This window comes from Bos grunniens, chromosome 4, assembly GCF_055505025.1.
Source record: "Bos grunniens cultivar Pamir isolate PY7600 chromosome 4, Bosgru_T2T1.0, whole genome shotgun sequence".
Taxonomy (NCBI): domain Eukaryota; kingdom Metazoa; phylum Chordata; class Mammalia; order Artiodactyla; family Bovidae; genus Bos; species Bos grunniens.
This window is the reverse complement of record NC_141168.1, coordinates 38,188,050-38,201,966: the sequence shown is the minus strand read 5'-3', so window position 1 is coordinate 38,201,966 and position 13,917 is coordinate 38,188,050. Positions and strand designations below refer to the sequence as shown.

At 41.2% G+C, this 13,917-nt stretch overlaps 1 protein-coding gene across 2 annotated transcripts in view; it reads left to right on the top strand.

The window, feature by feature from the left end:
- Window positions 1-13,917, top strand: part of VPS41 (VPS41 subunit of HOPS complex) — a 191,855-nt gene that overhangs the window by 84,850 nt on the left and 93,088 nt on the right. The window contains exons 6-7 of one of the 2 annotated variants that reach the window (XM_086395968.1): window positions 9,421-9,483; window positions 12,828-12,893. The exons of the other annotated variant lie outside the window; for it this stretch is intronic. Of the exons in view, the coding sequence (XP_086252094.1) occupies window positions 9,421-9,483; window positions 12,828-12,893 (129 nt within the window). The remainder of the gene's footprint in view (window positions 1-9,420; window positions 9,484-12,827; window positions 12,894-13,917) is intronic. 2 annotated transcript variants of the gene reach the window in all.

Sequence of the window (13,917 nt, the reverse complement as noted above, 5' to 3'; positions counted from 1 at the left end):
CACTTCTTGGCAAACACCTCTGTTTTCCTATTTTAGTCAGATTTGTAACTGTCGTATTTTGCTGTAGACCCATGGTGCATTTTTTTTTTAATAACTTTCTTTTTGGCTGGGCTGGGTCTTCGTTGCTGCATGGGCCTTTCTCTAATTGTGGCCAGCAGGGGCTGCTCTCTAGTTGCGTGAAGCAGCCATTGTGGTGGCTTCTCTCGTGGTGTCAGGGCTCGGTAGTGCATTTCCCAGGCTCTGGAGCACAGACTCAGTAGCTGTGGTACACAGGCTCAGTTGCTCTGTGGCATGTGGGGTCTTCCCAGATCAGGGATTGAACCCGCATTGAACCCGATTGTCTCCTGCATTGGCAGACAAATTCTTTACCATTGAGCCACCAGGGAAGCCCCCATGATGCATTTTAAAAAATAGTTTTTTCATATATTTTACCAGCATTGATAGACTTGAAAAGAAATATTTCAGTGCACATAGTTAATGAAACCTAGCCCTCACCATGGGTTAGTCAGTATTGTGAAAACTGAGGCGCTAATAATATAGCATGATCTGGTAAACTGGTTAGTAATGATAGCAATGTAAAGATTATTAAAAGAATCAACTCCAGACATCTAGATCTCGTGCATCTTTAAATGGCTGTTGTGGTTTTTCTTTCTTTAGTGTGTTAGGATTTCTAGAAAAATCATTACCTTCTATTTCAGAGATGACTCTTCATATTTGTATTCAGTTTTAAAGTCCTAATTCTAACAGTTCTTTAAAATTTATTCTGTTTATTCAGCTGGTGCTCATTTCTAATCTTTTACTTCAGGACTTTTTTTACCTTTGAGTTCCAAATTTTGAAATACAGTCACACATAGAATATGGGTGTCACTGGTGTACCTTTTTAGGTAACTTTCAAGATAAATACATACAAGGTTTATTTTCTGATCTCTTGCCTGTGTTGTCTTCATATATAAACTAGAATTAATTTAATATAGAATTCTGGGTTGAACTATTTTCTCTCAAAGCTTTGGAGACCCTGCTCTCTTTTGTCTAACTTTTATTTTCATAGATATGTCAGAGGCCAGCCTACTTTGTTCTTTCACAAAACCTGTTTAAATTTTTTTTGTCCTGCCTTGGAGCTCAGACTCATCATAATAACAACAACAATACCAACAACAACGAACAGCCCTTGTAATTCAGTTTGCTAAGTTAATGTCTTGTTCAGGTCTATTTTCATTCATTTTGTCTGAAAGAGAGTTAGTCCTTTTGATCTATATACTGAAGTATTGTTTTCATTTCAGGAAAGTTGACTTCAGTCCTGATTTTGATTATTGCTGCAATTCCACGTGTTTTCATTTCTTCAAAGAAACTCAATAATACTGAGGCTGGAGGCGGTATCGCACAGAGGCTAAGAGATTCACTTTGCACTGCACCTGCCCAGGCTCCATTCCCGCTCTTGCTCTGTTAGGTCAGGGATGTTCCCTGACCCCCAGCCCCCTCCATGGACTCAGCTGGGCAGTGGGCGCAGTGCGAGGCCTGGATGGGGATGTGGCAGAGCCGATTTGGGGTGTGTGGGAAATTCTCAGATCTTTCTGCTTTATTTTGATAACCCTTTTCTTAAACATTGTAGTCTGGCCTCTTCCCCTCCCACGCTGTAGTCACCCTTCTCTTTCGACAATATATTGTGAGAAACCTTGGCCATGTTTTGTCACACAGACACGCAGACACACACATGTGCTTTGCTTTCTCATGGTTTTTATCATCTCATTTCTCCGAAGTCAGGGAGAGTTTCTCTTCTTGTTTGGTCCCTTGGCTGATGTGCTTTGCTTCCAATGTCCATGTTGCTTTCTGGAGTAGAGTTTTATTCTGTTGGGCCTTCTTAATTTTCCTGAACTCTTTCGATCTCTCCCAGCTCTTTTCATGTCAGCCTGATCTATGTTTAATTTTCAAAACCAAAATGATGACTTCTTGTGTCATGAGAAGTCTTAGCTCTTAGCGTATTAGAGGTCTTAGGAGTATTAGAGATCAAATGGCTGGGAGTGGAATTATCTTGCCACGCTTGAGCTGTGTGTTGTCAGCTAAGTGATTCAGCCCTCTCTGGGCTTCAACCTGTTTTCCTCCTCTGTAAAAGGGGGTAGTAATGATTATTGCTGTGTTAATCATTAGGGGAAATTAGTTAGTTGATATGTGTCAGTAGTTTGGAATAGTATCTGAAATAGAAGGTACAGGTGGTGATTGTCAGTAGTTATCATCATCACCATCCTTTTCTTCTGCTCCAGATTCATAGAGGTCTCTTGTTATTGAAGTCAACAGTCTTGTAGTTTTTGTTGTTGTTGCTGTTACTGTTAACACTAGCCCCCTCCCCACCCTATACCACTTGGCATATGGGATCTTAGTTCCCTGCCGAGGGATTGAACCCACATGCCCTGAGTAGAAGAACAGTGTCTTAACCACTGGACCACCAGGAAAGTCTCTATTAAAACATTTTTTTTAAAGCATGGTTTTTCTCCCTTGGAGACCTTGAAATTGTGTTCTGCCTCATTCTTTTTATAGATCCTGTGTATGTTTTTGTTACTCTTGTATCCATTCCAAAACAAGGAGACAAGCTCTTTCTGAACCTCAGTTAGCAAACAGATCCAGTGTCCGCTTGCTCTGAGCCCTGCTTGTTATCCTTCTTGGTGTCATCCTGCTGGGTGTTGCAGAATCACACATCAGTTCCACACAGGGTCCAGTTAACAAGCCCCATTTCCTCTGCCTGGAAGTATCCAGTGCAGGCAGCTCCTCCAGTGAACTGGGAGCCTTGCCTATCTTCTCTCCTGGGTCTCTTAACACCCTCCATGGGTGGAGAATACGAAAACCTGCCGTCTCACCTGTGAGGGTTCCTCCAGCCAGACAGAATTACAGCTTATGTGTTTACTCCTGTTTTAATGCTTGACCAGTTGCTATTGGGAAGCTTGGGTTGGGGGTCTGTTATAATGAAGTACCAACTGAGAGAGTTTCCTGGCCCTCCGGCCGCCCTCCTCATAGTTTCTCTGTGTCAGATGGCCTGCCACCCAGTGTTCTGGTTGGCAGATACAGAGAAGTCTGTGCTAGAGTAGAGACATAGACACCTTCCTGATTGTTTCATGAGGGTAGTAGGGTTTCTGTGTCTCTGCCGGTAAATGCATAGCACATACCTTCTGTGGTCCTCATGTCACTCTATGGGTTTGTAGTTAATGAGAAATACTCTAGGACTTGGCAGTAGATTGACTATAAGACAGATTGTTCTGAAGTTTCTTTTTCTCATTAGGTATTTTTATGACAAGTTGGGAGAAGTTGTCAGAGCTGCTTTAGGAAATACCCTTATCAAAAGGATCCTTTCAATTTTAACCTTTAAATAAGATTCTTTTCTCCGGCAAGATCTTCCTAAAAGCCAGATCTCTCCAGGCAATCATTCAGTGGATTTCTTTTCACAGTGTGATACTCACTGAGAAAATTTAAAAAAAGAGGAAATGAATGAGAATCATTTTGGGTTTTGTTAGCTTTAGTAGTATAAGTTGTGACTTACTAGTTTGGGTGTCACATTAGTGAAATTAACCAAAATAGCAAAGGTTTTACAATTCACCCTGTTTATACTGATATCAAGTTTATTTTGAGACATTTCAGTGTTTTCCATCCTGAAAGACAAAATAAGGACAATTGAGGAAAATGTTTCTCAGTTAAGCATAGAAATAGAGACTAACCTAAGAGGGATTTCCTTGGTTGTCCAGTAGTTAAGACTTTGCCTTCCACTGCAAGGGGTGTGGTTTTGATCCTTGGTCAGGCAGCTAGGATCCCGCATGCCTCGTGGTCAAAAAAACAAAACATGGAAGTGAGGCAGTGTTATAACAGATTCAATAAAGACTTAAAAATGATCCACATAAAAAATCTTAAAAAAAAAAAAGACAGTGAGAAACACTAACCTAAGAGTTGTAGTCTTGCTTGCTGCCTTCAGCAAACACCCCTCAGGTCTCTATAGTGGGTACTGTAGTGACATTTTGCTTCTGACTAGTTCTCAGGGGCAGTTCTGAGTGTCAGCCTGTTTGCTAAGAACTTGATGACTTGTTCTCTTATTCTACTTATTCCTTCTTCAGTCAGTCAGTCAGTTCAGTTGCTTAGTTGTGTCCAGCTCTTTGCGACCCCATGGACTGCAGCATGCCGGGTTCATCACCAACTCCCGGAGTTTACCCAAACTCATGTCCATTGAGTTGGTGATGCCATCCAACCATCTCATCCCCTGAAGTCCCCTTCTCCTCCTGCCTTCTTACTCTACTATTCCTTCTTACTCGACTATTATATCTTCATACGAATTCATGATTGTTTTGTTGTTGGATTCACAATTTTTACCCCTGGAAATTTGTATTTTAGTTTTCCCCATAAGGTTCACAATATTTCTAATATTTTCTCACTTAACTGATACCTCAGTCTTTTTTCAGCAGTCCCATATTCGTTTGTTTACAGCTCGTGTACTTTTTCCCACAATAAAAGTCACTTAACTTTTGTTCTTCAAATCTATCCTATTATAAGTAGAAGGAAGTTTGTCCATTTGAACTGAATAGTCTGCTGCATTTAATTTCAACTTCTGTGGTAGAGTTGTCTAATTCATAGCCTGATATTCCCTTTCACTTTATTTTGGCGAATATTTGAGGCATTTGAATTTTTTTTCAGTCTTCCTTTTCTTACACTTCATATGCAAAGGTATCTTCTTTATTTACAAATTTTGGACTAGCTCCCATAATGACGGTGTATAGAAGAATAGAGCATGGAATAGTCTTCCTGATTTTTAACGACTTTAGACGAGTTGTTTATTTTGGTGGCTCAGTGATAAACAATCTGCCTGCCAATGCAGGAGACATGGCTTCATTCCCTGGAGGAGGAAGTGGGAACCCACTCCAGTATTCTTGCCTGGAAAACCCCATGAACAGAGAGCGGAGCCTGGCAATCTACTGTCCATGAGGTCACAAAAGAGTCAGACGTGACTCAGTGACTGAACGTCAACAAAGGTGTTTGCTTTCATCCCCAGCAGTCTTGCTATAAGGGTCAAATGAGGGGGTGCAAGATTTTCAGTCCTAGTTACATGCCATGAATTACGAACCTTTAAAAATACAGTTTTAAAGCTATTTCTTCTCATTTTGAAGTCCATAAGGATGGTTTAATTCAGAATAAAATTTCTTAAAGAACCAGAATGATACTGACCATTTCAATAGAGACCTTTTTCAGAAGATTATTTCCCTGCATAGCTTGAGAAAACTGAGAAATGGCATCACTTCTTTGAGGAGATATTATCAAAATACACTTTCCCATTGGAGTCTGAGTCTCACACAGTTGTAACCAAGACTTCCCCATAGGTTAAAATTGAATCAAATTACAGCTAAAAAAATAATAATAAATTTAGAGCTCAGGGGAACATTTAGACATTTCTAGATAGAAATTGACCACTATGAGTGAAATAAATACGTCCACTTGAAAAAAATATATATTTTATCCCACCAAAAAATTTAATTTGTCGAGAATGGGGTCTGGCTATTAGTATCCAAGGATCTTAACCATGTAGTCCAATCAGAATACTGAGGTAAGGTGTGTGGAAGCATTTTGAGGTCCAAGTTATTAGTCGGAGTATAAGATGTGACACAGGACCATGTTGTGATATAGTTGGAGTGAAGAGAAGTAGCTTTATGTTAGAAGAATATAAACTTCCTGGAGTACCATGAATTTCTACTGATGTAATTTTAGTAAGTTGACCCCCTTGTTCATTTAGTCTGTTAAGATCCAGGTGACATAGTACCTGTCTGTCTTTGAGCCTGTTTTCTTGGATTCTTTGGGCTCATTCACATTCAGCTTCCTTGGGCAGAGTAAAACTTTGCATATAATATTATTCTTTTGAGCTTCTCAACCACCATTTTATAAGAAGTTCAGTGTACCCTGTGCTTAACTGCTGAGTCGCATGTGACTCTTCACAACTTCATGGACTGTAGCCCGCCAGGGTGCTGTGCCATAGAATTTCCCAGGCAAGAATACTGGAGTGGTTGCCATGCCCTCCTCCAGGGGATCTTCCCGACCCAGGAGTAGAACCCATGTCTCTTGCGTCTCCTGAGTTTCTAGCTGGATTCTTCAGCAGTGAGCCACCTGGGAAGCCCCCTGGTGCCTGCACATTTCTGTAAAACATGAGCAGTGCCCTCTGAGCAATGAGCAGCATGGTGGTAGTGGGGCCTTCATGTATTTGCTATGTCAAGAACACATTTTATCAGACTACCTCAGAGTAGATAATATCCCCTTGACATTACGTTCTACGATGTGCTATTCTTGGAACCCAAACAGCATTCTTGGCCTAAGAGTATAAACACACACACACACAAAAAAGAGTGTAAACACAGGAGTCACAAAATGAGTGGGATATTCTAAAGATTTTATATTTTAGTGAAAGAACATATATCCCCAGAATGATAATATGAGTACATTTTCCTCTTGGAACTTGCACAGATGAACCACTCACAGCTTACTAAGATGAAAACAAGATATTGAAAGTCTGAAAGGTTTTATGTCTATTTAAAAAATGAATTTGTAACGAAATACTTTCTCATATAGAGCCATTGGACCCAGATAGCTTCACTGGTGAATTCTTACAGAAGTTAAAAGAAAAAAATAACACCACTTTTTTCTAGAGACTAGAAAAAGAGTGAACACATCCCAAGTGTTGGGAAACAGTTCTGAGTGCCCCTAATAGCTGGTTCCAAGTGTTTGAGAGCTCCTGGAATTCTTACGCTTTGCTGGTGAGAGTGTAAATTGATCAGAACAACTTTGTGAAAATGTTCAGCTGTCTATTAGATGTCAACAAAGATATAACCTGCAGCTCAACAATCCCATTCTTCATAAATGGATATGTAAGTGGACCAAAAGATTTGGAAAGAGTGTTCATTATAGCATTATTCATTCAGTTCAGTTCAGTCGCTCAGTCATGTCCAACTCTTTGCGACCCCATGGACTGCAGCACTCCAGGCCTCCCTGTCCATCACCAACTCCCGGAGTTTACTCAAACTCATATCCATTGAGTCAGTGATGCCATCCAACCATCTCATCCTCTGTTGTCCCCTTCTCCTCCTACCTTCAATCTATCTGAGCATCAGGGTCTTTTCAAATGAGTCAGTTCTTCGCATCAGGTGGCCAAAGTATTGGAATTTCAGCTTAAGCATCAGTCCTTCCAGTGAATATTCAGGACTGCTCTCCTTTAGGATGGACTGGTTGGATCTCCTTGCAATCCAAGGGACTCTCAAGAGTCTTCTCCAACACCAACTTTCAAAAGCATCAATTCTTCAGCACTCAGCTTTTTTAATAGTCCAACTCTCACATCCATAACATGACTACTGGAAAAACCATAGCCTTGACTAGATGGACTTTTGTTGGCAAAGTAAAGTCTCTGCTTTTTAATATGCTGTCTAGGTTGGTCATAACTTTTCCTGCAAGGAGTGAGTGTCTTTTAATTTCATGGCTGCAGTCACCATCTGCAGTGATTTTTGGAGCCCCCCAAAATAAAGTCTGCCACTGTTTCCCCATCTATTTGCCATGAAGTGATGGAACCGGATACCATGATCTTAGTTTTCTGAATGTTGAGCTTTAAGTCAACTTTTTCACTCTTCTCTTTCACTTTCATCAAGAGACTCTTTAGTTTTTCTTCACTTTCTGCCATAAGGGTGGTGTCATCTGCATATCTGAGGTTATTGATATTTCTCCCGGCAGTCTTGATTCCAGCTTGTGCTTCTTCCAGCCCTGTGTTTCTCATCATGTACTCTGCATATAAGTTAAATAAGCAGGGTGACAGTATACAGCCTTGACGGGCTCCTTTTCCTATTTGGAACCAGTCTGTTGTTCCATGTCCAGTTCTAACTGTTGCTTCCTGACCTGCATACAGATTTCTCAAGAGGCAGGTCAGGTGGTCTGGTATTCCCATCTCTTTCAGAATTTTCTGGAGTTTATTGTGATCCACACAGTCAAAGGCTTTGGCATAGTCAATAAAGCAGAAATAGATATTTTTCTGGAACTCTCTTGCTTTTTTGATGGCAATTTGATCTCTGGTTCCTCTGCCTTTTCTAAATCCAGCTTGAACATCTGGAAGTTCATGGTTCACGTATTGTTGAAGCCTGGCTTGAAGAATTTAAGCATTACTTTACTAGTGTGTGAGATGAGAGCAGTTGTGCGATAGTTTGAGCGTTCTTTGGCATTGCCTTTCTTTGGCATTATTCATAATAGCCTCTATTTGGAAACAACTGAAGTGATCAATGGAAGGTGGATACACAAGTGGCAATGTACTCATACACTGAAATTTTATACGGCAGTGACAAAGAACCAGCTCCTGCCATATGTACATAGCAGTGTGGATAAATATCAGAAGGAACATATCCATTGAAAGAAGCCAGTGAAATAGTTTATGATTCTATTTATATAAAATTCAAACATCAGCACAGCTTACCAAACGTGATAGATTTTGGAGGAACAGTTAGTTTGTGAGGGTGTAAATGAATGGAAAGGAACACAGGGGAGCTTCTTGGGTTTTGCTTCTTGACATGGGTGGTGGCTGCAGGGGTATGTTCATATCATAAACATTTGTCAAGCTCTGAATCTATGATCTGTACCCTTTATGTTAAAGTATTAGTTGCTCAGTTGTGTCCGACTCTTTGTGACCCCATGGATTGTAGCCCGACAGACTCCTCTATCCATGGGATTTCCCAGGCAAGGATACTGGAGTGGGTTGCCATTTCCTTCTCTAGGGGATCTTCATGTGCAAGGGATAGAACCTGGGTCTCCTGGATCACAGGCAGGTTCTTTACCATCTGAGCCACCAGGGAAGCCCCTTTATGTACATTATACAATTGAATATTAAAGTCAGCTGCTCAGAGGAAAGATTAAGATGAAACAATTTTAAGGGAGACACTGATAAGTAGAAAATTAAATCTTACATGTATACGTTCTCAATAGATTTAGGATAAGATGGTAAAAGAAGTGCAGTTCTGATCTCTTGCGACTTTGATCTGCTCAGCTGATTTATATATCTGTGACTCAAAGAAGAAGCTCCTTTTTCCTTCAAGGAAAGGAACAATAATTCCTTTAGAAGTAGCCTATGGAAAATTCATTAAAAAGTATTAATAACCTATTCATCTCTGTTTCATTTTTTAAAGCTGACATCTATTTAACAAAATAAATTTGTGATGGGCAAAGGGAACTCTGTCCATGAGATGCTGGTAAAAAAACTTAATTGCAGTGGTATAGTCTCACACTGATGGAATTGTTTTCACTGGATATTTAGTAGAGATTACAAAGACCTTAGATTACTAAGTACTTGACTTTTCGTTGATAGTACGTGTTGTCACTGGCTCAGCAGCTTTCTTTGTTACTGTCACGGTGAACTGACAGGATCCGCTTACTTTTTAGGTTCAGGTGTTTGGACTGTATTCTGGAGAAGAATTTCATGAGACTTTTGACTGTCCCATTAAAGTAAGTATTCAGTAAGTTTTTACTTTTTCAGAGGATTTTTCTCAACAAAGGCAGTAAGAAAACTAATACTTTGAGCACTACCAATCTTGCATTAATTTTGTCAGTAAGCATCCATCAGTCAATGTACTGGATACTATTTGATGCCTTGGAGGTGCACAGAATGTATATTATGTGACTGTGACCTCAGTGTATCCTCCAACTTTTGTTGTAGTGGGTGAGATGATAAACACACACTGTGTGATTAAAGACTCAAATCACACAATCTGTGATTAAAGACTCAGAGGTAAAAACAGTGTTGAGTCTAAAACTGAGAGGAGTTACTTCTAGCTGTTCTTGTTAGTGATGGTTCCCATAGATGGATTAATGTTTGACTGGGCTTTAATAAATGGACAGGACAGAGGGAGAAAGCTGACTTCCCATGCAGAAGAACAGTATAATATAAATGAAGAGGCTAGAAAGTTCAAATTGTGTTCAGGAAGTGGCAAATAGTTGAGTATAGATGGTACATAAAATACTGACTTGGCAGGAAAGCTGCATGGGCAGATTGAGGTGGCTTTATATTTAGGCTAAGAAATTTGTCTGGTAGATAAGGAGAAATTATGGAATGCCGAAGAGCAAAGAAGTGGCATAAAACTGAGCTAAGCCAAAAGCAAAGTAATACAGCAACTGTATTCAGTATAGATGAGAAGGCTGACAGGCATGAGGCAGAAGGCCAGTTTTAGGTGATAGTTACTGTAATTACAGTGGCTGTTAGAGTTGTCAAGGAAGAGGTTGTTCCGTTTTCTCACGTGTTTATTCAGACGTTTATTGATCAACAGGTAAAAGAGAGATGGGATCTGATAGAGGTTTTAGAAAGCCAGCCCTGCCAGAATGCAGGGGTATGCAAGCAAGAGAGTGGTTGGGGGCAGGAGACGATTTAGAAGGCTAAGCCATATCCTAGACATGGTGTTACAGGAGCTCAATGAAAAGAAAGTGAGTATTCAAGATGGAGTAGCAGTAAGGAATTGGAAAAGCCTGGAGGAGGTAGGTTTAATAAGCTTTGGTGATGACTGCAGGAAATGAAAAATGGAAGAGCTGAGGGTAAATCCAGGTTCTTGCTTTGGTAATGGTGTGTGGAAAGGCTGTCAGGTGAAATAAGACATGGTTTGAGGCAGGGTGTTGCTAGTCTGGTCTGGAGTCTAGATAACAGTTAGAGACATAGCATCCAGTGGAAATGTTATGGAGGTTTTGGAAGTATGAATGTAGAGCTCACAATGGAGATTGGCCCTAAAAATCACAAACTGGGTGGGTAGCCAGCTGTACTTAAGCTGAGTAAGATGAAACCATTTTGAAAGTTATCATCCAGTTAAAGATTAAGAAGAAAAAGACTGAAGGTCAAATTCGGAGCACTAACTTATTTTGTTTTTTAATTTTTTAAAATTATTTCTTTTAGTATCACTGTGGTGGTTTATCTTATTTATTTATTTCTTTGGCCCCACAGCATGGGGGATCTTAGTTCCTCAACCAGGGATCAAACCCACGCCTCCTGCATTGGAAGCATGGAGACTTAACCACTGGACCTCCCTTGTGGCACTGATTTAAAGATTCAGGCAGTGGGAAGAAAAGATACCAATGAGGGATCTTAGAAGAATTAGGAGGATTGGAGGAGAAGCCAAAAGAGAGAGGGTTTCCGGAAGGAAGGAGCGAGCAGCACAGAAAAGGCAGTGTGGAGCTACCACGAGGTAGGGACAGGAGCAGGGCACTTTATTTGATAATTACGAGCTCCTGGCGACCTTAATGAGGCGGGTCTCGGAGGAGGCTCACTATGTATGAGGGAGTAAATTGGAGATAAAGAAGTAGGAACAAGCAAGGTAGACTCTTCTTTCAAGAAACTGTGTGATGTAGAAGGGAGTTCATTTGATAGATGAAGAAAGAACCAAAGTCCAGGAGGATTTCTCCTGGTCATGTTTAGGTTGTTGGTATTAAAAAAAAAAAAAAATCTTAGGGAGAAAGATCCAAAATAAGCAAAAGGGAATACTTAGTGGGGCGGCTCTAAGGGATGGGATCCATCATGTAGGGATGAGGGAGGGAAACCTTGGATGTGAGTCCTACAGCCTCTGCTGGTGAGACCAAGCCAAGTGTCACTAAGTTGGGCAGTGAAGGCTCCGCAGTCAGGGGCAGTGACGTGATGGCCTTGGTTTCTTCTTGGTGGGGAAGAATGAAGGGTAAGGTTATGTGGTTGAGGGCACAGACATGACTGCACTCGCAGTTGTGATCTAGGACCATGCATTATAAGAAAGCTAAGAGGACCCTCAAGAAAGATTTTAAGAAAATGTAACGACAGAATGTGTAAATGATTCCATTGGTATCCAGGATGGATTAGACAAGCGTGGAAAGAAAGAAGGGCTAACCTGGAAGTGAGAAATGGTTAGAGAAATGAGGAGTCACATACTAATAAATGCCCTCAAAATGACAGGGTAGGAAATGGAATCTATCCCACTGGCAGATGGAGATGTGTTCATTAACTAATAAGAATAGAAAATGTCTTTAGTTGAAGGTTTGTGGTATAGTTGTGTCAGTTTTTTTAATGTGTAGAAATAATTCTGTATGTTGGGCTGGAAAAATAACACAGTGTGTTAGTTGGTGATAACGTGGGTTTGGGGATAAGAAAGTGAGGAGGCAGGGTCTTTGCAGGCTGGCAGCCATGTAAGGGAGCCCCGAAGATGAGCTTATGCTGAGCGCAGCTATCAGACTCTGAGAAAGCCACTGACAAATGAAACGATGATGACAATGATGGGGCAGCCTTGGGAGAAACCTTTGTGAGGGGTTGTAGGAGATTGTGGAGAGCAGGTGATAACCAGGGGCCCAGGAACTGACGGTGGAGGTAAAAGGGAACTCAGCTCAGTTCTGCAGTGCGTTGTCTTTGCCACTGATGGAGTTCCACTCCAGACTGTGAGGCTGCATTGCAGCCCTCGTTCCACTTGGGAGGCATCCTGACAAGGAAATAATCTAGATTTCCTCTATGAAATGTCTTCAGTTACAAACGCTTGTGACATCTCGCTCCTTGATTACCTTCATTGGCTGCCTCTAAAGGGGAGAGCCCACTCAGAGGGTCCCACTCAGCCAGAACCTACAGCTGTTCACTCTCATCTTTTAGCTTTGACCTGACTTCATAGAAGAGAAGCTCTCACACCAGAGCAAAACTCGCTCTCCCTTGGTGCAAAATGTTCCCTGAATAGATTACTTCCTACCTAGACACCAGGTTGATTTTTCGATCATGTTGCCTGTCATGTACAAGGGGCTTTCATTCTGCTCTGCAGCCGTGACTCCTAACCAGTGACGTGTTGGCTCCCTCTTCCTTGCAGATCATTGCTGTGCACCCGCATTTTGTGAGATCCAGCTGCAAGCAGTTTGTGACGGGAGGGAAGAAGGTAAATGCTGCATGTTGATGTCACAGGCAGTCTTTGAGGGGTTCTGTTTGCTCTTTAATTTATCTTTAATATTTTTAATGTCTGACTCTTCATTTGGAGAAAGTTTGAGAAAGCCCAGTGTAGTGAAATAGCAAGACCATTACCTCTTGGAGGAGGTGTGGCCTCAGTGCTTGTCGGTGGCATCCCTTTGGAATAGGTGCAGGCAAAAACAGATGTTACTCAAACTGTTTGCTAGCCTATTGAAATATAGCCCCTTCCATACACAAAAAAAGAGGTAGCATTTAAAAAGTAAGAGCAAGTAACTAGGCATTTTTTTCCGCTTGTCAATAATCTCTTGCAAGTCTTGAGAAAGTTTTAGAACAATCATGGCTCTTTTTTAAATTTTATATTTTAATTTATTTTTGTTGGAATATAATGTGTTAGTTTCTGCTGTACAAGGAAGCGAATCAGCTATTTTGTTGTTTAGTCACTAAGGCATGTCTGACTCTTTTGCAACTGCTTAGACTTTGTGTTTACATATATCCCCTCCCTCTCAAGCCTCCCTCTCCCCCACCCGCATCCCGCCCCTCTAAGTCAACACAGAGCACCGAGCTGAGCTTGCCATGGCTCTTTTTTAGTGACATGTTCCTAGCATATTTTATTATCTTAGTGCTATTTAAAACATGAGAAAGTAAAAGAATTGTTTTATACATTGACATGTTTGTGGATATAGCAGATTCTAAAATGAAAGAATCTTTCTGCTTATGCTGCTGCTGCTAAGTCGCTTCAGTCGTGTCCGACTCTATGCGACCCCAGAGACGGCAGCCCAACAGGCTCCCCCACCCCTGGGATTCTCCAGGCAAGAACACTGGAGTGGGTTGCCATTTCCTTCTCCAATGCATAAAAGTGAAAAGTGAAAGGGAAGTCGCTCAATCGTGTCCGACTCTAGCGACCCCATGGACTGCAGCCTTCCAGGCTCCTCCATCCATGGGATTTTCCAGGCAAAAGTACTGGAGTGGGGTGCCATTGCCTTCTCCATCTTTCT